Here is a 26124-nt window from a genome sequence, read left to right as displayed (position 1 = left end):
CGTAACAACGTTTGGAAAAAGCCAAGAGGTCAGAACCCTTTTCCCGAAGACAGTGTACATGTGTTGTTGTAAATCAGCTGCGTTTCCCTTTAATTGCAGAAAGAGAACGGCAGATGTGAATGCTGTGTCTGTTTCCCTGGTTTCATTGACACATCTCTAGCTACTAAATCATCACGGCTTAATCATTGGATCATGGAAACATGTCTACACTGTTACTGGGGATCTCTGGCCATGATCATTTTGAACATTGTTAGTCAATTGTAATGACAACAGTTTTCAGGTTAAATTTGTTATGTTTGTTTGGGATCATCTCCATCCTTTTTGTAGTAGATAATAATAGATAATAATAGAGGAATTGTAGACTAGCGAGACACACAGGCCTGTGTGTGTGTGTGTGGGTGGGTGGGGGGGTGGGGGGGGTATTTAAAAGGTTATCAGCAGTTATCAATTTAGTCGGCTTGGGTGGGTTGTGTCATTTCTAAAACGGAAGTGTGTGTGTGTGTGTGTGTGTGTGTGTGTGTGTGTGCGTGTGTGTGTAGGTCAGTCTGTGTGTGTGTGTGTGTGTGTGTGTGTGTGTGTGTGTGTGTGTGTGTGTGTGTGTGTGTGTGTGTGTGTGTGTGTGTAGGTCAGTCTGTGTGTGTGTGTGTGTGTGTGTGTGTGTGTGTGTGTGTGTGTGTGTGTGTGTGTGTGTGTGTGTGTGTGTGTGTGTGTGTGTGAACTGTAGAAATGAGGCATAGCACCAGACAATGCTCCAGACCTCCACAGTGCTGCGATCAGATATACCCTGACAATATCCAGGCCCCGCTGTTTCCATTACACACAGCACAAACTGAGTCTGGGGCTTTTTGGGTTATGTTTACTGTACTTCAGTCATTTAGCAGGCACCTTACTGTACAGAATTGAATGGAAACACAGTGGAAAATTGAAGTGATAATGCCAGAGAAGCTGGTGTTTCCAGGATACATTGGGTGTTGTTAGGTCGAGGCCCGGCAAACTGTGTCAATATATCCTCAAGACACCAGCGTACAGGTCATTATCACGGGTTACCAACATTTTATTTTTTTACTCATTAAAAACGTTATTTTGATGGATTTATTCATACTTTTTCATCCTTCCACTAGATATCGTCCCGACACATATCTAGGGTTGCTACCCAAGCCGGCTGGTCATTCGTTCTGTCGGTTCGGTTGCCAGAGACGCGACCCAGCCATTCATTGTTTTTGTTCTGTATTCGTATCCCTTGCTTGCTTGCCAACTATGGCTAACTTACAGTCACGTCAAACAGTGCAGACAGAATAACAACAGTAGCTGCATTTGTTTAAGCTGTTTGTAGTGACATTTATTTGGATACATCCATAACAATGAGCTAACGATTTCATCTGGCATAGAATATGTGCTCTCTCATCAGGACACTGTTGTTCAGAGGAGCTAGCCAACAACACAGCTAACACAATCACTTCAAACTGAAGCTGGAAAGACTGTAAACTAGCTGCTCTTAGTTTAATTTAACTTTTTTTCAATTGACATGTTTATTACTATGGGACAGCTGGATATTAAATTTGAATATTGAAACAATGTTGCAAATGTCGGAGAGACAGACAGCAAGGTTTATACAAATCTCCGCTGTTAAAGACGAAATGGTAGTCTAAAATAAATGTGAGATAATGTCAAGATGCTTTTCACAGAGGAGATGAAGTTTATAACTTCCCTGCCTGGGTAGAGGAGACAGTGGATTGCGCGGTCAGACGGAACAGAGTAAATAGGCATTTTAACATCATAGATTTAGGTGGTAAATTGTGGAATAGATACCAGCTGGAATGTGCTTTTAACCTATCAGCATTCTGGATTAGAACCACCTGTTGTATTACATTGATTATGCAATGGGTGTTTCTAATCCTGAATGTTGATTGGTTAAAACAGCATTCTAGCTGGTGTCCATTCCACAAATTACCACCAGCTCAATCTATGATGTTAAAATGCCTCGAATTCTTCTAACAACACCCGTGCCAATATATCCTCCAAACACTGGTTTCTCGGGCATTATCAATTAAATAGAAACACAATGCAATAGAATGTAATGTAATTTAATAGAAACACCATGGCAAAGAATATAATTTAATAAAAACACAGTGGAATAGAATTTAATAGAAACACAATGGCATAGAATATAAATTCATTGAATAGAAACACAGATTAATATAATAGAAACACAATGGAATAGAATATAAGTTCATTGAATAGAAACACAGATTAATATAATAGAAACACAATGGCATAGAATATAAGTTCATTGAATAGAAACACAGATTAATATAATAGAAACACAATGGAATAGAATATCATTTAATTGAATAGAAACACAGATTAATATAATAGAAACACAATGGAATAGAATATCATTTAATTGAATAGAAACACAGATTAATATAATAGAAACACAATGGAATAGAATATCATTTAATTGAATAGAAACACAGATTAATATAATAGAAACACAATGGAATAGAATATCATTTAATTGAATTGAATTGAATTGAAAAACAGTGGAAGAGAATAGAAACACAATGGAATAGAATAGAATATAATTGAATTGAATAGAAAAACAGTGGAATATAATATAATATCATTGAATTGAAAAACAGTAGAGTAAAATAGGCTCAGATGGTTAACTAAATGATAAGTAGAGAGCTCTACATGGACATGTCTGTGACAGCTAGAGGTCTTTGTGCTGTCTGAAGTAGCTGCATTTTTCATCCTACCATATTGTATCATTTACCTAATTCAGAGCTTTGGCTATTCATTTGAATCTTGATAAGCTGATACATGTGCTAGCCTTAACAAAGCATTGAGCTTTCATACTTTGACAAATTATATTGACAGAGATAGAATTCCTTACGTCAGTTCTCGCCAAGTCCTGGATGGATTTGTTGGGGAATAATGCTTTTAGCAGGGTTAGTCTGTGGGAATATGTAATGTGTGTGTGTCTGTGTGCGTCTGCAGAATGATGAAACACTGGCAGGATCTACTGGAGTCCTTTAGGGAGAAACATCAGAAGTTTCCAGAGACCCTGGCTGCTTACTCTCTAATGTACCATTTATCTCAATAAGACTGGATTAGTTATCGTTTGTCCCAGTTTAAACGAAAAACAACTTATAAAGGCTTTATAATGTATACATAAAGTCTTCTTAAACACAATATAAATGCTTCACGAATCATCTATAAACTAATGTCATACTGTATAAATGATTTATAAAGTGTGACATAACTCCCTATGTAGGGTGCATTGCCACACTATGTGAATCCCTAAAAAGGCTGTGCTTTATAACATTTGAAATAATGTGTTCTGACCACACTGACACTTCAACATAAAGTATATGTACATATAGATATGTATGTACTGTATGCTATATAAAGACTTCATAACTTGTGGTTCGCTGTCATTAGCTTATTGAACCAGCCTGGACCTCATCACAGACCGATAGTTTCAGGGTCTCCCTCTCTTCCCCTCTTTCCTTCCTCTGTTCCCTTCTCCACCTTCTTGTCCCCTCTCCCCCCTCTCTTCTCAGTCTCTCTTCCCTCTTTCCTCCCTCTGCCCCCCTCTTTTCCCCCTCTGCCCCCCCTCTTTTCCCCCTCTGCCCCCCCCTTTTCCCCCTCTGCCCCCCTCTTTTCCCCCTCTCTTTTCCCCCTCTGTCCCCCTCTCTTTTCCCCTCCTCCACCCTCTTTCCCCTCCTCCACCCTCTTTCCCCTCTCTCCCCCATCTTTTCCCCTCTTTCCCCTTCTCCACCCTCTTTTCCCCTCTCTTCTCAGTATCTCTTCCCTCTTACCCCCTTTACTCCCTCTCTCAACTCTCCTCTCCTTCTCTCTCACTCTCCAGCATCTCTGCCCATCTCAACCCTCTCTCCTCCCTCTCTTTGCCTCTCCACCTCTCTCCTCACTCTCTCCCACTCTCCTCACTCTCTCCCATCTCACTCATCTCCCCCTCTCCTACCTCTCTCCCTCCAATTTCCCCCTCCCGTCCACCCCCCCTTCTCCTCCCTCTATCCCATCTTTTCCATCTCCCTCTCTCCTCCCATCTCTTCCATCTCCCCTCTATCCCATCTCTTCCATCTCCCCCCTCTATCCCATCTTTTCCATCTCCCCTCTCTCTATCCCATCTTTTCCATCTCCCCTCTCCTCCCTCTATCCCATCTTTTCCATCTCCCCTCTCCTCCCTCTATCCCATCTTTTCCATCTCCCCTCTCCTCCCTCTATCCCATCTTTTCCATCTCCTCCCTCTATCCCATCTTTTCCATCTCCCCCTCTCCTCCCATCTCTTCCATCTCCCATCTCCTCCCTCTATCCCATCTTTTCCATCTCCCCTCTCCTCCCTCTATCCCATCTTCCCTCTCCTCCCATCTCTCCAGCAGCCTGCTTCCTGTGCCCCCTGCCTCTGTCTTAATGCGTGTTGTGTAGAGACAGTCTCTGTCTTAATGAGTGTTTGTGTAGAGACAGCCTCTGTCTTAGTGAGTGTTGTGTAGACAGCCTCTGTCTTAGTGAGTGTTGTGTAGAGACAGCCTCTGTCTTAGTGAGTGTTGTGTAGAGACAGCCTCTGTCTTAGTGAGTGTTGTGTAGACATTCTCTGTCTTAGTGAGTGTTGTGTAGAGACATTCTCTGTCTTAGTGAGTGTTGTGTAGAGACATTCTCTGTCATTACATTACATTTAAGTCATTTAGCAGACGCTCTTATCCAGAGCGACTTACAAATTGGTGCATTCACCTTATGACATCCAGTGGAACAGCCACTTTACAATAGTGCATCTAAATCTTTTAAGGGGGGTGAGAAGGATTACTTTATCCTATCCTAGGTATTCCTTAAAGAGGTGGGGTTTCAGGTGTCTCCGGAAGGTGGTGATTGACTCCCTCACGACGCCAGGACAGCGGAGTTTGTTCCACCATTGGGGGGCCAGAGCAGCGAACAGTTTTGACTGGGCTGAGCGGGAACTGTACTTCCTCAGTGGTAGGGAGGCGAGCAGGCCAGAGGTGGATGAACGCAGTGAGTGGTAGGGAGGCGAGCAGACCAGTGAGTGTTGTGTAGAGACATTCTCTGTCTTAGTGAGTGTTGTGTAGAGACATTCTCTGTCTTAGTGAGTGTTGTGTAGAGACATTCTCTGTCTTAGTGAGTGTTGTGTAGAGACAGTCTCTGTCTTAGTGAGTGTTGTGTAGAGACAGCCTCTGTCTTAGTGAGTGTTGTGTAGAGACAGCCTCTGTCTTAGTGAGTGTTGTGTAGAGACAGCCTCTGTCTTAATGAGTGTTGTGTAGAGACAGTCTCTGTCTTAATGAGTGTTGTGTAGAGACAGTCTCTGTCTTAATGAGTGTCCTCTGTCATATGAAGAATTTTGGTGTCGCCGGTGTCACTTTGCTTCTTGAAAGTCCAATCACTTGAATACTTGACTGCAAAACATTTTGGGACTGTATTATTAACAGTGGACTAATGAAAACAACACTAAAGCAGTGGAGTTCCCCTTTAACAGCTGATACAGCTGGGAAGGGATGCTAATACTCACTACAACCACTAACTCAGACATAAAGTCCCTTCTCCATCCATCACCTACTAAAGTCCATGGTAGAGGTCTTCTACGATCCAATGTACCAAAATACACGAGCGCATCCGGAACCGTAATTATACATAATGTCACGGATCTGGGTTGGATCTTATATGATTGTCAGGGGTCTCAGTGATGTGTAATTTTAACAGACTTGTCCGGAAGGGCCCGTATATTTCCAAACGAATCTGCTGCAGTAACGAGAGAGAGACATATACCTGCTTTGAGAGAGAGAGATTAACCTGCTGTAGAAGAGAGAGAGAGACATTAACCTGCTGTAGAAGAGAGAGAGACATTAACCTGCTGTAGAAGAGAGAGAGACATTAACCTGCTGTAGAAGAGAGAGAGAGACATTAACCTGCTGTAGAAGAGAGAGAGACATTAACCTGCTGTAGAAGAGAGAGAGAGACATTAACCTGCTGTAGAAGAGAGAGACATTAACCTGAGAGAGAGACATTAACCTGCTGTAGAAGAGAGAGAGAGACATTAACCTGCTGTAGAAGAGAGAGAGAGACATTAACCTGCTGTAGAAGAGAGAGAGAGACATTAACCTGCTGTAGAAGAGAGAGAGAGACATTAACCTGCTGTAGAAGAGAGAGAGAGACATTAACCTGCTGTAGAAGAGAGAGAGAACCTGCTGTAGAAGAGAGAGAGACATTAACCTGCTGTAGTAGAGAGAGAGAGACATTAACCTGCTGTAGAAGAGAGAGACATTAACCTGCTGTAGAAGAGAGAGAGAGACATTAACCTGCTGTAGAAGAGAGAGAGAGAGACATTAACCTGCTGTAGAAGAGAGAGAGAGACATTAACCTGCTGTAGAAGAGAGAGAGAGACATTAACCTGCTGTAGAAGAGAGAGAGACATTAACCTGCTGTAGAGAGAGAGAGAGAGAGACATTAACCTGCTGTAGAAGAGAGAGAGAGACATTAACCTGCTGTAGAAGAGAGAGAGAGAGAGAGAGACATTAACCTGCTGTAGAGAGAGAGAGAGAGACATTAACCTGCTGTAGAAGAGAGAGAGAGACATTAACCTGCTGTAGAAGAGAGAGAGAGACATTAACCTGCTGTAGAAGAGAGAGAGAGACATTAACCTGCTGTAGTAGAGAGAGAGACATTAACCTGCTGTAGGAGACATTAACCTTCTGTAGAAGAGCGAGAGAGACATTAACCTGCTGTAGAAGAGAGAGAGAGAGAGACATTAACCTGCTGTAGAAGAGAGAGAGACATTAACCTGCTGTAGAAGAGAGAGAGAGACATTAACCTGCTGTAGAAGAGAGAGAGACATTAACCTGCTGTAGAAGAGAGAGAGACATTAACCTGCTGTAGAAGAGAGAGAGACATTAACCTGAGAGAGAGAGAGACATTAACCTGCTGTAGAAGAGAGAGAGAGAGACATTAACCTGCTGTAGAAGAGAGAGAGAGACATTAACCTGCTGTAGAAGAGAGAGAGACATTAACCTGCTGTAGAGAGAGAGAGAGACATTAACCTGCTGTAGAAGAGAGAGAGAGACATTAACCTGCTGTAGTAGAGAGAGAGACATTAACCTGCTGTAGTAGAGAGAGAGAGACATTAACCTGCTGTAGAGAGAGAGAGAGACATTAACCTGCTGTAGAAGAGAGAGAGAGACATTAACCTGCTGTAGAAGAGAGAGAGAGACATTAACCTGCTGTAGAAGAGAGAGAGAGACATTAACCTGCTGTAGTAGAGAGAGAGAGAGACATTTAACCTGCTGTAGTAGAGAGAGAGACATTAACCTGCTGTAGAAGAGAGAGAGAGACATTAACCTGCTGTAGAAGAGAGAGAGAGACATTAACCTGCTGTAGAAGAGAGAGAGAGAGACATTAACCTGCTGTAGAAGAGAGAGAGAGAGAGATTAACCTGCTGTAGAAGAGAGAGAGAGACATTAACCTGCTGTAGAAGAGAGAGAGAGACATTAACCTGCTGTAGAAGAGAGAGAGAGACATTAACCTGCTGTAGAAGAGAGAGAGAGACATTAACCTGCTGTAGAAGAGAGAGAGAGAGAGAGACATTAACCTGCTGTAGAAGAGAGAGAGAGAGACATTAACCTGCTGTAGAAGAGAGAGAGAGAGACATTAACCTGCTGTAGAAGAGAGAGAGAGAGACATTAACCTGCTGTAGAAGAGAGAGAGAGACATTAACCTGCTGTAGAAGAGAGAGAGAGACATTAACCTGCTGTAGAAGAGAGAGAGACATTAACCTGCTGTAGAGAGAGAGAGAGACATTAACCTGCTGTAGAAGAGAGAGAGACATTAACCTGCTGTAGAAGAGAGAGAGAGACATTAACCTGCTGTAGAAGAGAGAGAGAGACATTAACCTGCTGTAGAAGAGAGAGAGACATTAACCTGTTGTAGGAGACATTAACCTGCTGTAGAAGAGAGAGAGAGACATTAACCTGCTGTAGAAGAGAGAGAGAGAGACATTAACCTGCTGTAGAAGAGAGAGAGAGAGACATTAACCTGCTGTAGAAGAGAGAGAGAGACATTAACCTGCTGTAGAAGAGAGAGAGAGAGAACCTGCTGAGAGAGAGACATTAACCTGCTGTAGAAGAGAGAGAGACATTAACCTGCTGTAGAAGAGAGAGAGAGAGACATTAACCTGCTGTAGTAGAGAGAGAGAGAGACATTAACCTGCTGTAGAAGAGAGAGAGAGACATTAACCTGCTGTAGAAGAGAGAGACATTAACCTGCTGTAGAAGAGAGAGAGAGACATTAACCTGCTGTAGAAGAGAGAGAGACATTAACCTGCTGTAGAGAGAGAGAGACATTAACCTGCTGTAGAAGAGAGAGAGACATTAACCTGCTGTAGAAGAGAGAGAGACATTAACCTGCTGTAGAAGAGAGAGACACATTAACCTGCTGTAGAAGAGAGAGAGACATTAACCTGCTGTAGAAGAGAGAGACACATTAACCTGCTGTAGAAGAGAGAGAGAGACATTAACCTGCTGTAGAAGAGAGAGAGAGAGACATTAACCTGCTGTAGAAGAGAGAGAGAGACATTAACCTGCTGTAGAAGAGAGAGAGACATTAACCTGCTGTAGAGAGAGAGACATTAACCTGCTGTAGAAGAGAGAGAGACATTAACCTGCTGTAGAAGAGAGAGAGACATTAACCTGCTGTAGAAGAGAGAGAGAGAGACATTAACCTGCTGTAGAAGAGAGACATTAACCTGCTGTAGAAGAGAGACATTAACCTGCTGTAGTAGAGAGAGAGACACATTAACCTGCTGTAGTAGAGAGAGAGACACATTAACCTGCTATAGTAGAGAGAGAGAGACACATTAACCTGCTATAGTAGAGAGAGAGAGACACATTAACCTGCTATAGTAGAGAGAGAGAGACACATTAACCTGCTATAGTAGAGAGAGAGAGACACATTAACCTGCTGTAGTAGAGAGAGAGAGACACATTAACCTGCTGTAGAAGAGAGAGAGAGACATTAACCTGCTGTAGTGAGAGAGAGAGAGACATTAACCTGATGTAGTGAGAGAGAGAGACATTAACCTGCTGTAGAAGAGAGAGAGACATTAACCTGATGTAGAAGAGAGAGAGACATTAACCTGCTGTAGAAGAGAGAGAGAGATTAACCTGCTGTAGAAGAGAGAGAGAGATTTAACCTGCTGTAGTAGAGAGAGAGACATTTACATACAGTAGTAGAAAGAGAGAGACATTTACCTTGTATAGTAGAGAGAGAGAGATATTTACCTGCTATAGTAGAGAGAGAGACATTAACCTTCTGTAGAAGAGAGAGAGACATTAACCTGCTGTAGAAGAGAGAGAGACATTAACCTGCTGTAGAAGAGAGAGAGAGACATTAACCTGCTGTAGAAGAGAGAGAGAGAGATTAACCTGCTGTGGGAGAAGAGAGAGAGACATTTACCTGCTGTAGAAGAGAGAGAGAGATTTAACCTGCTGTAGAGAGAGAGAGAGAGAGACATTAACCTGCTGTAGAAGAGAGAGAGAGATTTAACCTGCTGTAGAAGAGAGAGAGACATTAACCTGCTGTAGTAGAGAGAGAGACATTAACCTGCTGTAGAGAGAGAGAGACATTAACCTGCTGTAGAAGAGAGAGAGACATTAACCTGCTGTAGAAGAGAGAGAGACATTAACCTGCTGTAGAAGAGAGAGAGAAGAGAGAGAGATTAACCTGCTGTAGAAGAGAGAGAGAGACATTAACCTGCTGTAGAAGAGAGAGAGAGAGAGACATTAACCTGCTGTAGAAGAGAGAGAGACATTAACCTGCTGTAGAAGAGAGAGAGAGAGATTAACCTGCTGTAGAAGAGAGATTAACCTGAGAAGAGAGAGACATTAACCTGCTGTATATGCCATTAACTGCTGTATTTAGCATTACGCTTTTATCCAAGAGAGACATTAACCTGCTGTAGAGAGAGAGCAGACATTAACCTGCTGTAGGAGAGAGTCCTGCTGTAGAGAGAGAGACATTAACCTGCTGTAGAAGAGAGCCATTAACCTGCTGTAGAACTTAACCTGAGAAGACAGAGAGGACATTAACCTGCTGGTGAAGAGAGAGAGACATTAACCTGCTGTAGAAGAGAGAGAGAGATACATTAACGTGCTGTAGTAGAGAGAGACATTAACCTGCTGTAGTAGAGAGAGAGAGACATTTACCTACTATAGTATAGAGAAAGATACATAAACCTGCTATAGAAGAGAGAGAGAGACATTAACCTGCTGTAGAAGAGAGAGACATTAACCTGCTGTAGTAGAGAGAGATAGAGACATTAACCTGCTGTAGTAGAGAGAGAGACATTAACCTGCTGTAGTAGAGAGAGAGACATTAACCTGCTGTAGTAGAGAGAGAGAGACATTAACCTGCTGTAGTAGAGAGAGAGAGAGAGAGACATTAACCTGATGTAGAACAGAGAGAGAGACATTAACCTGCTGTAGTAGTAGAGAGAGAGACATTAACCTGCTGTAGTAGAGAGAGACATTAACCTGCTGTAGAAGAGAGAGAGACATTAACCTGCTGTCGGAGAGAGAGAGACATTAACCTGCTATAGTACAGAGAGAGAGACATTTACCTGCTGTAGTAGAAAGAGAGAGACATTTACCTTCTATAGTAGAGAGAGAGACATTCACCTGATGTAGGAGAGAGACATGAACCTTCTGTAGAAGAGAGAGAGACATTAACCTGCTGTCGATGAGAGAGAGACATTAACCTGCTGTAGAGAGAGAGAGACATTAACCTGCTGTAGTAGAGAGAGAGAGATGAACCTGCTGTAGTAGAGAGAGAGAGACATTTACCAGCTGTAGAAGAGAGAGAGAGAAAGAGACATTAACCTGCTGGTGAAGAGAGAGAGACATTAACCAGCTGTAGAAGAGAGAGAGACATTAACCTGCTGTAGTATAGAGAGAGAGACAGAACGGAACGTGAAACTACAACACAGAGACAGGAACAAACACCCACAAAATACAAAGCGAAACTCAGGCTGCCTAAATACGGTTCCCAATCAGAGACAACATTAACCTGCTGAAGAGCACCTGACTGTAGTTGAGAATTAACCTGCTCAGGCAGCCAAGCCTAACAAACCCCTAATCAGCCGCGATCCCAAATATTACAAACCCCTGTAGAAGAAACACAACATATAAACCTGCATGTCAGAAGATCTGGCCATTAACCAAACATATAGTAAAAAGACAAAAACAATGACTGTAGAAGAGGCGTGACATTACCCCCCTGTAGGAGAGAGACGGACTCCCGAGACGCATTAACCTGCTGTAGCATAGGGAGGGACCGGGTAACCTCTGTCCATGGTGGACATTCCTGCTGGGAGTGGACCATTAACCTGCTGTAATGTCCTATTTCCTCCCCTGCGTCCTGGGATAATCCACCTTTTCCGCCGACCATGGCTAATAGTCCTCAGAGAGATCCCCTGTACATAACTGAGGAGCAGCTCGTGACAGAGGGGCCTGCTGTGGGACAGAGGGGCATCTGCTGGGACAGAGGGGCATCTAACCTGGACAGAGGGAGCATCTGGGACAGAGGGGCAGCTCGAGACAGAGGGGCAGCTCGGGACAGAGGGGCAGCTGTAGGGACATTAACCTGCTGTACTGAGAGGAAGACATTAACCTGCTGTAGAGGAAGCATTAACCTGGTACTGAGAGGAAGCCCAGTAGAAGAGAGGAAGACATTAACCTGGTAGTAGAGCTCCAGTAAATCCTGGCTGGCTGGAAGAACTGGAAGATTCACCTTGACAAGAGATCTGGAAGAGACTGGTTGCTGGCAGATCTGGAAGAGAACCTGCTGTCGGGCAGATCTGGAAGAGACATGGTAACCTGCTGGCAGATCTGGAAGAGACCTGCTGTAGGGCAGATCTGGAAGAGACTTAACCTGTCTGTAGATCTGGAAGAGACATTAACCTGTCTGGCAGATCTGGAATTAACCTGCTGTCTGGCAGATCTGGAAGAGACTGGTTGTCTGGCAGATCTGGAAGAGACTGGTTGTCCTGCAGATCTGGAAGAGACTGGTTGTCTGGCGGCGCTGGGCTGACTGGAGAGAGACATTAACCGCTGTAGGAGAGAGAGAGCATTAACCTGCTGCGAAGAGAGCTGGGACATTAACCTGCTGTAGAAGAGAGGGCAGACATTAACCTGCTGGGCAGACATTAACCTGCGCTGGAGCAGACTTAACCTGCACTGGCGGCGCATTAACCTGCTGTAGAAGGGAGAGAGGCGACATTAACCTGCTGACTGGGAGCTCTGGAAGGCGCTGGGCATTAACCTGGGTAGCTCTGAGCGGCGCTAGGCAGACTGGGAGCATTAACCTGCTGGGCAGAGAGGGCATTAACCTGCTGTAGTGGAGGCCTGGTAGAAGTGGTGCATTAACCTGCTGTAGGTACAGGATCATTAACCTGAGGACACGACAGGAATTAACCTGCTGTAGAAGGGAGCTGACATTAACCTGCTGTAGGACTGGTGTGAGGTGGTGGACAGGATGGGCATTAACCTGTGAAGGCGTAGGAGATCTTGAGAGCAGTGTAGGCACAGGACGTGCAAGGCTAGGGATGTGCACAGGAGGCCCTGCTGCGTGAGGCTGGCACCAACATTAACCAGCCGTAGAACAGAGAGAGCATTAACCTGCTGGTTGAGAGAGAGAGCTAACCTCTGGTGCTATCAAATCCCTGTAGTAGAGAGACATCCGTCGTAGACGAATATTAACCTGCTGTAGCACCAAGCTAGCAATTAACCTGCTGTAGAAGAGAGAGACTTTCCCCATTAACCTGCTGTCACAGTCTCTGAGAGACATTAACCTGGCTGTGGTTCTGGTCTCCTCCTTAGGCTTCACCTGATGAACAAGGAGAGTTGGCTCAGGTCTATCTCCTGCTGTAGCCATACTCTTAACCTGCTGTAAGCCCCCATTAACCTGCTGTTTTAGGGGTGAGACATTAACCTGCTGCGTAGAGTGTTTTCCTATTAACCTGCTGTATAGCCCATCCTGCTGCAGAGAGAGAGAATCCCAGGTGGGCATTAACCTGCTGTAGTCTGGGAGGCATTAACCTGTCGATTAGAGAGACGTTAACCTGCTATAATCCATGCCTCTAGTCCATAACGTAACCTCCTTTAGCTCCTGCCAGTTCAACCTGCTCAGTCCGTGAGTGGTTAACCTGTTTCTGTAGACGGAGTTCGAGTTGAATGAAGAAAGTCGGACCGAAATTAACCTGCTGTAGAAGTTACTCATGACTTTAACCTGAACAGAAGAGCGGTGCATGAAATAACCTGCTGTACAAAAACAACAGAGAAGGAACATTAACCTGCTGTAGAAGAGAGAGAGACATTAACTGCTGACTACAACACAGAGACAGGAACAAACACCTGCAAAATACAAAGAGAGAAACATTAACCTGCTGTAGAAATACGGTTCCCAATCAGAGACAACGAAGAGCACCTGACTGTGAGAAGAGGCAGCCAAGCCATTAACCTGCTAATCAGCCGAGATCCCAAATATTACAAACCTGCAATAGACATTAACCTGCTGAAACACAACATATAAACCCATGTCACACCTGGCCTACCCAGACATATAACAAAAACACAAAATACAATGACCAAGGCGTGACAGAGACATTAACCTTCTGTAGAAGAGAGAGAGAGACATTAACCTGCTGTAGGAGAGGGAGACATTTACCTGCTGTAGATGAGAGAGGCATTAACCTGCTGTAGTAGAGAGAGAGAGACATTAACCTGCTGTAGTAGAAGAGAGAGAGACATTAACCTGCTATAGTAGAGAGAGAGAGAGAGAGACATTAACCTGTTATAGTAGAGAGAGATACATTAACCTGCTGTAGTAGAGAGAGAGAGACATTAACCTGCTGTAGTAGAGAGAGAGAGACATTAACTATTAACTATTTGTACATTGTTACAACACTGTATATATATATATATTAACCTGCTGTAGTAGATATAGATACATTAACCTGCTAAAAGAGAGAGATATGTAATGTCTTTATTGTGACGATAACCTGCTGTCGTAGAGAGAGAGACATTAACCTGCTGTATTAGAGAGAGAGACATTAACTATTTGTACATTGTTACAACACTGTGTATATATATATATATATAATATGACATTTGTAATGTTTTTATTGTTTTGAAACTTCTGTATGTGTAATGTTTACTGTTCATTTTTATTGTTTATTTCACTTTTGTATAATATATACCTCACTTGCTTTGGCAATGTTAACACATGTTTCCCATGCCAATAAAGCCCCTTGAATTGAAATGACATTAACCTGCTGTAGGAGAGAGAGCGAGCGAGAGAGAGCGAGAGAGAGAGCGAGAGCGCGATCGAGAGAGTGCGCGAGCGAGAGAGCGAGAGAGAGACACTTTATGGAACAAAAAGCCTTCACTATATCATCCTGGAATATCCAAGGCCTGAGGTCATCTGCCTTTGGCCTAAAGAGCAGGAACCCGGACTTCACCAAAGAAATCGGTAATACAGACATTGTCATCCTGCAAGAAACCTGGTATAGAGGAAATGGACCTACTGGTTGCCCTCTAGGTTACAGAGAGCTGGTAGTCCCATCCACCAAACTACCAGGTGTGAAACAGGGAAGGTACTCAGGGGGTATGCTATATTGGTATAGAGCAGACCTAACTCACTCCATTAAACTAATCATAACAGGAACATTTTACATTTGGCTAGAAATTCAAAAGGAAATGATCCTAACAGAGAAACATGTCCTCCTGTGTGCTATCTATATCCCCCCACTAGAATCATCATACTTTAATGAAGACAGCTTCTCCATCCTGGAAGGGGAAATCAATAATTTCCAGGCCCAGGGACATGTACTAGTCTGTGGCGACCTAAATGCCAGAACCGGACAAGAACCTGACACCCTCAGCACACAGGGGGACAAACACCTGCCTGCAGGTGACAGCATTCCCTCCCCCATATGCCTCCCTAGGCACAACTATGACAACATAACCAACAAAAACGGGTCACAACTCCTGCAGCTCTGTCGCACGCTGGGTATGTACATAGACAATGGTAGGCTTCGAGGGGACTCCTATGGTAGCTACACCTAAAGCTCATCTCTTGGCAGTAGTACTGTAGACTACTTTATCACTGACCTCAACCCAGAGTCTCTCAGAGCGTTCACAGTCAGCCCACTGACACCCCTATCAGACCACAGCAAAATCACAGTCTACTTGAACAGAGCAATACTCAATCACGAGGCATCAAAGCCAAAGAAACTGAGTAACATTAAGAAATGCTATAGATGGAAGGAATGCAGTTTGGAAACCTACCAAAAAAACAATTAGGCAACAACAAATTCAATCCCTTTTAGACAATTTCCTGGGTAAAACGTTTCACTGCAATAGTGAAGGTGTAAACTTGGCAGTAGAAAATCTTAACAGTATATTTGACCTCTCAGCTACCCTATCAAATCTAAAAATCTCAAATAGAAAACCGAAGAAAATGAACAACAATGACAAATGGTTTGATGAAGAATGCAAAAATCTAAGAAAGAAATTGAGAAACTTGTCCAACCAAAAAAATAGACACCCAGAAAACCTGAGTCTACGCCTTCACTATGGTGAATCACTAAAACAATACAGAAATACACTACGGAAAAAGAAGGAACAGCACGTCAGAAATCAGCTCAATGTAATTGAAGAATCCATAGACTCTAACCACTTCTGGTAAAATTGGAAAACACTAAACAAACAATAACACAAATAATTATCTATTCAAAATGGAAAGCCCAGTGCTTTGTGTGGGATTGATTATTGTAACCCTGGTGTTTGTTACAGACGAACGTGTTTGTGTATGATCGTATATAGTGCTGGACTGTTTTCGTTCCCCGTGTCTGGGGCATTTTGGTTTGAGCACCCAGTGTTTAGTGGAGTGACCGTGGTTCCCCGTGTGTGCATTAAAAGAGCACTATATTGAACTCTCTGTTTTCCCTGCGCCTGACTTCATACTCACGACACCCAGTACGTTACAGAATCTCGCACCTGTTAAATGGAGTCAGCAGGAGCAGCGGCCAACCCTCTCCCATCGATGGAGGAACGGGTTCTCCACCATACCACCGTTCTCCATCGGATCGGATATGGAGCAAGTGATGGAGAGAATGGACCGATGGGAGAGGAGTGGTCTCCTCTCTCCACCTTCGGCTCCCCCAGCCCATGACTCCCCATCCCCCGGCTCCAGTGCTGTCCGTCTTGCACTCCCGAGGGATTATGATGGAGCGGCGGCGGGGTGCCAGGGGTTCTTACTCCAACTGGAACTGTACCTGGCCACCGTAAGACCCACTCCCTCGGGAGTACTCTGGAGTGGGCGAACGCAGTCTGGATTGGCCCAGACTCAGCGAAGGAGCACTACCCAGAGTTTACCCACCGTTATTGTGCCGTGTTTGATCACACTCCAGAGGGCCGAGCGGCGGGAGAACGACTATTCCATCTCAGGCAGGACAAGAGGAGCGCCCAGGATTACGCGCTGGAGTTCCGGACCTTGGCAGCAGCATCTGTGTGGAACGACAGGGCCCTTATCGATCACTACCGGTGTAGTCTCCGGGAGGACGTCCGCAGGGAGCTAGCGTGTCGGGACACCGCTCTTTCCCTGGATGAGCTGATTGACATGTCCATCCGACTGGACAATCTGCTGGCTGCCCGCGGGCGTTCGGAGAGGGTCCTGTTCGTTCCACCACCCAGCACTTCCACTCCCATTCCGATGGAGTTGGGAGGGGCCGTGCCGAGGGGTACCGGAGGAGGAGGTACCAGCTGTGGTCGGAGAGGACACTCGTCGATCGGTGCTGGAGGTGTCCGTCTGGGAGTCGAGATGGCAGGCAGAACACTTCTCGATCACCCCAGGTGAGTCAGCACCAAACTCACCCAGAACCCCCTGTTCTGTTTGACTTGATTTTTCCCCAAAAAATGTTCCCTCTTCCCAGCATAGGGCGCTAGTCGATTCAGGCGCAGCTGGGAACTTTATGGATCGCGGACTCGCCCTTAAGTTAGGTGTTCCGCTTGTGCCGATAGATTCTCCCTTTCCCGTGCACTCCCTAGATAGCCGGCCATTAGGGTCAGGGGTGGTTAGGGAGACCACAGTTCCACTGGACATGGTGACACAGGGAATCATAGGGACCGTATCAGTCTCTATATCATTGATTCGACCTGCGTTTCCAGTGGTGCTAGGGATTCCCTGGTTGGCCCGGCACAATCCTAAAATTTAATGGAAAAAGGGGGTTCTCCAGGGGTGGTCAGAGGAGTGTTCTGGAAGGTGTCTGGGAGTTTCCAATCGGTGCCACGTCGGTGGAGAGTCCAGACCAGGTTCCCACAGTGTGCATTCCCCCCAGAGTATGCCGATTTGGCAACCGCTTTCAGTAAAAAGTGACTAAATTACCACCTCATCGACCGGGAAGGGATTGTGCGATAGATCTCCAGGTAAACGCTGCACTTCCCAAGAGTCACGTGTACCCATTGTCCCAAGAGGAGATGTTGGCTATGGAGACATATGTCACGGAGTCTCTGGGACAGGGGTACATTCGGCCCTCCATCTCACCCGTCTCCTCGAGTTTCTTTTTTGTGAAGAAAAAGGAGGGATTATGATGGAGAGGCGGAAGGAGCTTTCAACAGGTTGAAGGGGCTGTTCACGGATGCACCCGTGTTGGCGCCGAACCTACTCCCATCCTTCCCGCCTCAAGGCTGATAGCACCAGTGGTATGGGAGCTGGACTAGGACATCGAGCGACGTTACGGGCGGGACCCGCGCCTCCTCAGTGTCCGGCGGGGCGGAAGTACATGCCGCTTGGTGTTAGGGACCAACTGATTCGGTGGGCTCACGTCCTACCCTCCTCGGGTCACCCTAGGGTGGCGAGGACAGTGGAGAGGTATTGGCTAAGGACGTTAGGGTCTCCTCCTGTTCAGTATGCGGCCAGAGTAAGGCTCCTAGGCACCTTCCTAGAGGGAAGTTACAACCCCTCCCCGTTCCACAATGGCCATGGTCTCATCTATCCGTAGATTTCCTGACCGATCTTCCCCCGTCTCATGGGAACACTACGGTTCTGGCGATTGTGGATCGGTTCTCTAAGTTCTGCCGTCTCCTCCCGTTGCCCGGTATCCCTACAGCCCTACAGACCGCGGAGGCATTATTCACCCACATCTTCCGGCACTACGGGGTGCCGGAGGACATCGTTTCTGATCGGGGCCCCCAGTTCACATCCTGAGTATTGAGGGCGTTCATAGAGCGTCTGGGGGTCTCGGTCAGCCTGACCTCCGGTTATCACCCCGAGAGTAATGGGCAGGTAGAGAGAGTGAACCAGGAAGTGGGTAGGTTTCTGCGGTCGTATTGCCAGGACCGGCCAGGGGAGTGGGCGAGATATATCCCCTGGGCCGAAATGGCCCAGAACTCACTACGCCACTCCTCTACTAATGTGTCCCCCTTTCAGTGTGTGTTGGGGTACCAGCCGGTTCTGGGCCATTGAAGGGACGGAGTGTGTAGGGCCCTTCAAAGTCCTGAGGAGAATAGACGAGGTGTGTTATCGATTACAACTCCCTTCCTATTATCGTATTAACCCCTCGTTTCATGTGTCTCTCCTCAGGCCGGTGGTAGCTGGTCCCCTGCAGGATGGTGAGGTGCCGGAGGTCCCTCCTCCCCCTCTGGACATCGAGGGGTCCCCGGCGTACACGTTACGGGCCATTCTGGACTCGAGACGCCGGGTGAGGGGCCTGCAGTACCTCGTGGACTGGGAGGGGTACGGTCTGGAGGAGAGGTGCTGGGTACCGGTGGGGGACAGTTTGGATCTGTCGATGTTGAGGGATTTCCATTGCCTCCATCCGGATCGCCCAGCGCCTCGTCCTCTGGGTCAACCTTGAGGCCGGTGTTGGGGGTGTCGGGGGAGGGGGTTACTGTCACGACTCCGACCGAAGGTGGCTCCCCTTCCCGTTCAGGTGGTGCTCGGCGGTCGTCTACTAGCTGCCACTGATTCTTTTCTCCCCCTCCTTATGTGTTTATTGATTACACCTGTTTTGAGTTGGTTGTAATTAGTTGGGCTTTATTAGTCAGCCAAAGCCCATTTCTTTGTTATTGTAACCCTGGTGTTTGTTACAGACGAACGTGTTTGTGTATGATCGTATATAGTGCTGGACTGTTTTCGTTCCCTGTGTCTGGGACATTTTGGTTTTGAGCACCCAGTGTTTAGTGGGGTGGCCGTGGTTCACAGCGTGTGCATTAAAGGAGCACTATATTGAACTCTCAACAACACGAATAATTATCTATCCAAAATGGAGATGTATGGGTAAACCACTTCTCCAATCTTTTTGGCTCTATAACAAAGAATAAAGAGCAAAAACATATACATGATCAAATACAAATCTTAGAATCAACTATTAAAGACTACCAGAACCCACTAGATTCTCCAATTACCTTGAACAAGTTACAGGACAAAATGAAAACCCTCCAACCCAAAAAGGCCTGTGGTGTTGATGGTATCCTTAATGAAATGATCAAATATACAGACAACACATTCCAATTGGCTATACTAAAACTCTTTAACATCATCCTGAGCTCTGGCATCTTCCCCAATATTTGGAACCAAGGACTGATCACTCCAATCCACAAGAATGGAGACGAATTTGACCGCAATAACTACTGTGGAATATGCGTCAACAGTAACCTTGGGAAAATCCTCCTCATTATCATTAACAGCATTACATTGAAAACAATGTACTGAACAAATGTCAAATTGGCTTTTTACCAAATTACCACCATACAATAGACCATGTATTCACCTTGCACACCCTAATTGACAAACAAACAAAAACAAAGGCAAAGTCTTCTCATGCTTTGTTGATTTCAAAAAAAGCCTTCGACTCAATTTGGCATGAGGGTCTGCTAAACAAATTGATGGAAAGTGGTGTTGTGGGTAAAACATACGACATTATAAAATCCATGTACACAAACAACAAGTGTGCGGTTAAAATTGGCAAAAAGAAACAAACTTCCTCACACGGGTCGTGGGGTAAGACAGGGATGCAGCTTAAGCCCCACCCTCTTCAACATATATATATTAACGAATTGGCGCGGGCACTAAAAAAGTCTGCAGCACCTGGCTTCCCCCTGCTAAGATCCGAAGTCAAATGTCTGCTGTTTGCTGATGATCTGGTGCTTCTGTCACCAACCAAGGAGGGCCTACAGCAGCACCTAGATATTCTGCACAGATTCTGTCAGACCTGGGCCCTGACAGTAAATCTCAGTAAGACCAAAATAATGGTGTTCCAAAAAAGGTCCAGTTGCCAGGACCACAAATACAAATTCCATCTAGACACTGTTGCCCTAGAGCACACAAAAAACTATACATACCTTGGCCTAAACATCAGCGCCAAAGGTAACTTCCACAAAGCTGTGAACGATCTGAGAGAAGGCAAGAAGGGCATTCTATCCCATCAAAAGGAACACATTTCAACATACCAATTAGGATTTGGCTAAAAATACTTGAATCAGTCAGAGCCCATTGCCCTTTATGGTTGTGAGGTCTGGGGTCCGCTCACCAAACAAGACTTCACAAAATGGGACAAACACCAAATTGAGACTCTGCATGCAGAATTCTGCAAAAATATCCTCCGTGTACAACGTAGATCACCAAATAATGCATGCAGAGCAGAATTAGGCCGATACCCATTAATTATCAAAATCCAGAAAAGAGCCGTTAAGGAAGCGATTCCCAAACCTTCCACAACAAAACCATCACCTACAGAGAGATGAACCTGGAGAAGCGTCCCCTAAGCAAGCTGGTCCTGGGGCTCTGTTCACAAACACAAACACACCCTACAGAGCCCCAGGACAGCAGCACAATTAGACACCACCACATTATGAGAAAACAAAAAGATAATTCTTTCCAATGTGTCAAGTAATTAACAAAAAAACTGAGCAAACTAGAATGCTATTTGGCCCTGAACAGACAGTACACAGTGGCAGAATACCTGACCACTATGACTGACCCAAACTTAAGGAAATCGTTGACTATGTACATACTTAGTGAGCATAGCCTTGCTATTGAGAAAGACCGCCGTAGGCAGACATGGCTCTCAAGAGAAGACAGGCTGTGCACACTGCCCACAAAAGGAGGTGGAAACTGAGCTGCACTTCCTAACCTCCTGCCCAATGTATGACCATATAAGAAAGACATATTTCCCTCAGATGACACAGATCCACAAAGAATTCGAAAACAAATCCAATTTTGAAAAACTCCCATATCTACTGGGTGAAATTCCACAGTGTGCCATCACAGCAGCAAGATTTGTGACCTGTTGCCACGAGAAAAGGGCAACCAGTGAAGAACAAACACCATTGTAAATACAACCCATATTTATGCTTATTTATTTTATCTTGTACATTGTTAAAACACTGTACATATATATAATATGACATTTGTAATGTCTTTACTGTTTTGAAACATCTTTATGTGTAATGTTTACTGTTAATTTTGTTGTTTTTCACTTTATATATTCACTTTGTATGTTGTCTACCTCACTTGCTTTGGCAATGTTAACACATGTTTCCCATGCCAATAAAGCCCTTGAATTGAATTGACATTAACCTGCTAGAGTAGAGAGAGAGAGACATTAACCTGCTAGAGTAGAGAGAGAGACATTAACCTGCTGTAGTAGAGAGAGAGAGAGACATTAACTTGCTGCAGTAGAGAGAGAGAGAGAGAGACATTAACCTGCTGTTGTAGAGAGAGAGAGACATTAACCTGCTGTAGTAGAGAGAGAGAGACATTAACCTGCTGTAGTAGAGAGAGAGACATTAACCTGCTGTAGTAGAGAGAGAGAGAGACATTAACCTGCTGTAGTAGAGAGAGAGACATTAACCTGCTGTAGTAGAGAGAGAGACATTAACCTGCTGTAGTAGAGAGAGAGACATTAACCTGCTGTAGTAGAGAGAGACATTAACCTGCTGTAGTAGAGAGAGACATTAACCTGCTGTAGTAGAGAGAGAGAGAGACATTAACCTGCTGTAGTAGAGAGAGAGAGAGAGACATTAACCTGCTGTAGTAGAGAGAGAGAGAGACATTAACCTGCTGTTGTAGAGAGAGAGAGACATTAACCTGCTGTAGTAGAGAGAGAGACATTAACCTGCTGTAGTAGAGAGAGAGAGACATTAACCTGCTGTAGTAGAGAGAGAGACATTAACCTGCTGTAGTAGAGAGAGAGAGACATTAACCTGCTGTAGTAGAGAGAGAGACATTAACCTGCTGTAGTAGAGAGAGAGAGAGACATTAACCTGCTGTAGTAGAGAGAGAGAGAGAGAGACATTAACTTGCTGCAGTAGAGAGAGAGAGAGAGAGACATTAACCTGCTGTTGTAGAGAGAGAGAGACATTAACCTGCTGTAGTAGAGAGAGAGACATTAACCTGCTGTAGTAGAGAGAGAGACATTAACCTGCTGTAGTAGAGAGAGAGACATTAACCTGCTGTTGTAGAGAGAGAGACATTAACCTGCTGTAGTAGAGAGAGAGACATTAACCTGCTGTAGTAGAGAGAGAGAGACATTAACCTGCTGTAGTAGAGAGAGAGAGACATTAACCTGCTGTAGTAGAGAGAGAGACATTAACCTGCTGTAGTAGAGAGAGAGAGACATTAACCTGCTGTAGTAGAGAGAGAGACATTAACCTGCTGTAGTAGAGAGAGAGAGACATTAACCTGCTGTAGTAGAGAGAGAGACATTAACCTGCTGTAGTAGAGAGAGAGACATCAACCTGCTGTAGTAGAGAGAGAGAGACATTAACCTGCTGTAGTAGAGAGAGAGACATTAACCTGCTGTTGTAGAGAGAGAGAGACATTAACCTGCTGTAGTAGAGAGAGAGAGAGAGACATTAACATGCGTTTGTGAAGAGAGAGAGACATTAACCTGCTGTAGTAGAGAGAGAGAGATGGAGACATTAACCTGCTGTAGTAGAGAGAGAGAGTCATTAACCTGCTGTTGTGGAGCGAGAGATACATATTTCCCTCAGATTACACAGATCCACAAAGAATTTGAAAACAAATCCAATTTTGAAAAACTCCCATATCTACTGGGTGAAATTCCACAGTGTGCCATCACAGCAGCAAGATGTGTGACCTGTTGCCACGAGAAAAGGGCAACCAGTGAAGAACAAACACCATTGTAAATACAACCCATATTTATGCTTGTTTATTTTCCCTTGTGTACTTTAACTATTTGTACATTGTTACAACACTGTATATATATATATATATATGACATTTGTAATGTCTTTATTGTTTTGAAACTTTTGTATGTGTAATGTTTACTGTTCATGTAACGACGTTCATCTGTTGTAAGAAGAGATGCAGCGTGTAGGTTACTCATGACTTTAATGAACGAAAACGGTACATGAAATAACTGAAATACGAAAAAGAACAAACGAAGCGTGAAACTAATTACAGCCTATCTGGTGACTACAACACAGAGACAGGAACAAACACCCACAAAATACAACGCGAACTCAGGCTACCTAAATACGGTTCCCAATCCGAGACAACGAGAATCACCTGACTCACCTGACTTCAGGCAGCCAAACCTATACCACACCCCTAATCAGCCGCGATCCCAAATAATACAAACCCCAATACGAATACAACATATAAACCCATGTCACACCCTGGCCTACCCAAACATATAACAAAACCACAAAATACAATGACCAAGGCGTGACAGAACCCCCCTAAGGTGCGGACTCCCGGACGCACCTCAAGAGCATAGGGAGGGTCCGGGTGGGCGTCTGTCCATGGTGGCGGTTCTGGCTCGGGACGTGGACCCCACTCCATAAATGTCCTAGTTCCTCCCCTTAGCGTCCTGGGATAATCCACCTTCTCCGCCGACCATGGCCTAATAGTCCTCACCCTAATCCCCACATAACTGAGGAGCAGCTCGTGACAGAGGGGCAGCTCGGGACAGAGGGGCAGCTCAGGACAGAGGGGCATCTCAGGACAGAGGGGCATCTCAGGACAGAGGGGCATCTCAGGACAGAGGGGCATCTCAGGACAGAGGGGCAGCTCGGGACAGAGGGGCAGCTCGGGACAGAGGGGCAGCTCGGGACAGAGGGCCAGCTCGGGACAGAAGAAGCCCGGTACTGAGAGGCAGCCCAGTACTGAGAGGAAGCCCAGTACTGAGAGGAAGCTCAGTACTGAGAGGAAGCTCAGGCAGGTAGTAGGCTCCGGTAAATCCTGGCTGGCTGGCAGATCTGGAAGAGACTGGTTGTCGAGCAGATCTGGAAGAGACCGGTTGTCGGGCAGATCTGGAAGAGACTGGTTGTCGGGCAGATCTGGAAGAGACTGGTTGTCGAGCAGATCTGGATGAGACTGGTTGTCGGGCAGCGCTGGGCTGACTGGCGGCACTGGCGGCGCTGGGCAGACTGGGAGCACTGGGCAGACTGGGAGCACTGGCGGCGCTGGGCAGACTGGGAGCACTGGGCAGACTGGGAGCACTGGCCGCGCTGGGCAGACTGGGAGCACTGGCCGCGCTGGGCAGACTGGGAGCACTGGCCGCGCTGGGCAGACAGGAGACTCCGGCAGGGCAGGAGAGGAGAAAGGCTCTGGCTGCACTAAACAGGCGGGAGACTCCGATAGCGCAGGAGAGGAGAAAGGCTCTGGCTGCGCTGAACAGGCGAGGCGCACTGGAGGCCTGGTGTGTGGTGCTGGAACTGGTGGTACTGGATCGAGGACACGCACAGGAAGCCTGGTGCGGGGAGCTGCTACCGGAGGACTGGTGTGTCGAGGTGGCTCTGGATAGACCGGACCGTGCAGGCGCACTGGAGCTCTTGAGCACCGAGCCTGCCCAAGCTTAACTGGCTCGATGCCCACTCTAGCCTGGCCAATAGGAAGGGCTGGTATGTGCCGCACCTGGCTCTGCACCCGCACTGGAGACACCGTGCGCTCCATAGCATAACACGGTGCCTGCCCGGTCTCTCTAGCCCAACGGGGAGCACAGGGAGTATGCGCAGGTCTCCTACCTGGCATAACTATTCTCCCTTCTAGCCCCCCCCCCAATAATTTTTTTGGGGTGACTTTCCGGTTTCCAACCGCGTCGCCGTGCTGCTTCCTCATACCTGCGCCTCTCCGCTTTAGCCGCGTCTATTTCTTCCTTGGGACGGCGATATTCTCCCGGCTGAGCCCAGGATCCTTTACCGTCTAATATCATCTCCCAAGACCAGAAGTCCTTATATTGCTGCTCCTCACAATTAACAGGGAGAGTAGGCTCAGGTCTGACTCCTGACTCAGCCACTCTCTCTCTGCGCTTTCCCCCGTTACTTTCGGTTTTCGCTCTGTATAGCCGTGCTTTCCTTTTCGACTCCATACGTCTATAGCCCTGTTCACATTGCTGTAGGGAATCCCAGGCGGGCACCTGCACTCTCTCCGGGTCGGCCGCCCACCTGTCGATTTCTTCCCACGATGTATACTCCATGCTTCTGCTGTCCATAACGTCCTCCTTAGGCTCCTGCCAGTTTACACACTGCTCGGTCTGTGAGTGGTGGGTGTTTCTGTAACGAAGTTCATCTGTTGTAAGAAGAGAGTCAGACCGAAATGCAGCGTGTAGGTTACTCATGACTTTAATGAACGAAAACGGTACATGAAATAACTGAAATACGAAAAACAACAAACGAAGCGTGAAACTAATTACAGCCTATCTGGTGACTACAACACAGAGACAGGAACAAACACCCACAAAATACAACGCGAACTCAGGCTACCTAAATACGGTTCCCAATCCGAGACAACGAGAATCACCTGACTCTGATTGAGAATCGCCTCAGGCAGCCAAACCTATACCACACCCCTAATCAGCCGCGATCCCAAATAATACAAAACCCAATACGAATACAACATATAAACCCATGTCACACCCTGGCCTACCCAAACATATACCAAAAACACAAAATACAATGACCAAGGCGTGACAGTTCATTTACATTTTTTATTTAACTTTATATATTATCTACCTCACTTGCTTTGGCAATGTTAACACATGTTTCCCATGCCAATAAAGCCCTTAAATTGAATTGAGAG

At 45.8% G+C, this 26124-nt stretch overlaps 1 protein-coding gene and 1 long non-coding RNA gene across 17 annotated transcripts in view; one reads left to right on the top strand and one right to left on the bottom strand.

Annotated features, from left to right (window-relative positions):
- LOC118377710 (inactive heparanase-2-like) overlaps positions 1 to 26124 on the top strand; it is a 235695-nt gene that overhangs the window by 36784 nt on the left and 172787 nt on the right. The window contains exon 2 of the mRNA XM_052477903.1: positions 18661 to 18778. Coding sequence (XP_052333863.1) covers positions 18687 to 18778 — 92 coding nt within the window. The 5' untranslated portion in view covers positions 18661 to 18686. The remainder of the gene's footprint in view (positions 1 to 18660; positions 18779 to 26124) is intronic.
- LOC127911400 (uncharacterized) lies at positions 5824 to 9043 on the bottom strand. Of its 16 annotated transcripts, XR_008078262.1 has the most exons (11): positions 8656 to 9043; positions 8541 to 8572; positions 8138 to 8197; positions 7995 to 8088; positions 7616 to 7711; positions 7396 to 7427; positions 7308 to 7335; positions 6949 to 6980; positions 6700 to 6841; positions 6330 to 6449; positions 5824 to 5997 (listed from the first exon to the last, which is right to left on the bottom strand). It is a non-coding gene; the product is annotated as an uncharacterized LOC127911400 (long non-coding RNA). The 16 variants fall into 16 exon arrangements; XR_008078265.1 differs by lacking the exons at positions 5824 to 5997; positions 6330 to 6449; positions 8138 to 8197; positions 8656 to 9043 and adding an exon at positions 6032 to 6192 and having other exon boundaries at positions 6582 to 6783; positions 7616 to 7771; positions 7965 to 8058; positions 8541 to 8634; XR_008078263.1 differs by lacking the exons at positions 5824 to 5997; positions 6330 to 6449; positions 8138 to 8197; positions 8656 to 9043 and adding an exon at positions 6032 to 6192 and having other exon boundaries at positions 6612 to 6783; positions 7616 to 7771; positions 7965 to 8058; positions 8541 to 8634.

This window comes from Oncorhynchus keta, chromosome 24 (genome assembly GCF_023373465.1).
Source record: "Oncorhynchus keta strain PuntledgeMale-10-30-2019 chromosome 24, Oket_V2, whole genome shotgun sequence".
In the NCBI taxonomy this organism is placed as follows: domain Eukaryota; kingdom Metazoa; phylum Chordata; class Actinopteri; order Salmoniformes; family Salmonidae; genus Oncorhynchus; species Oncorhynchus keta.
This window is presented reverse-complemented; position numbering and strand designations above follow the sequence as displayed.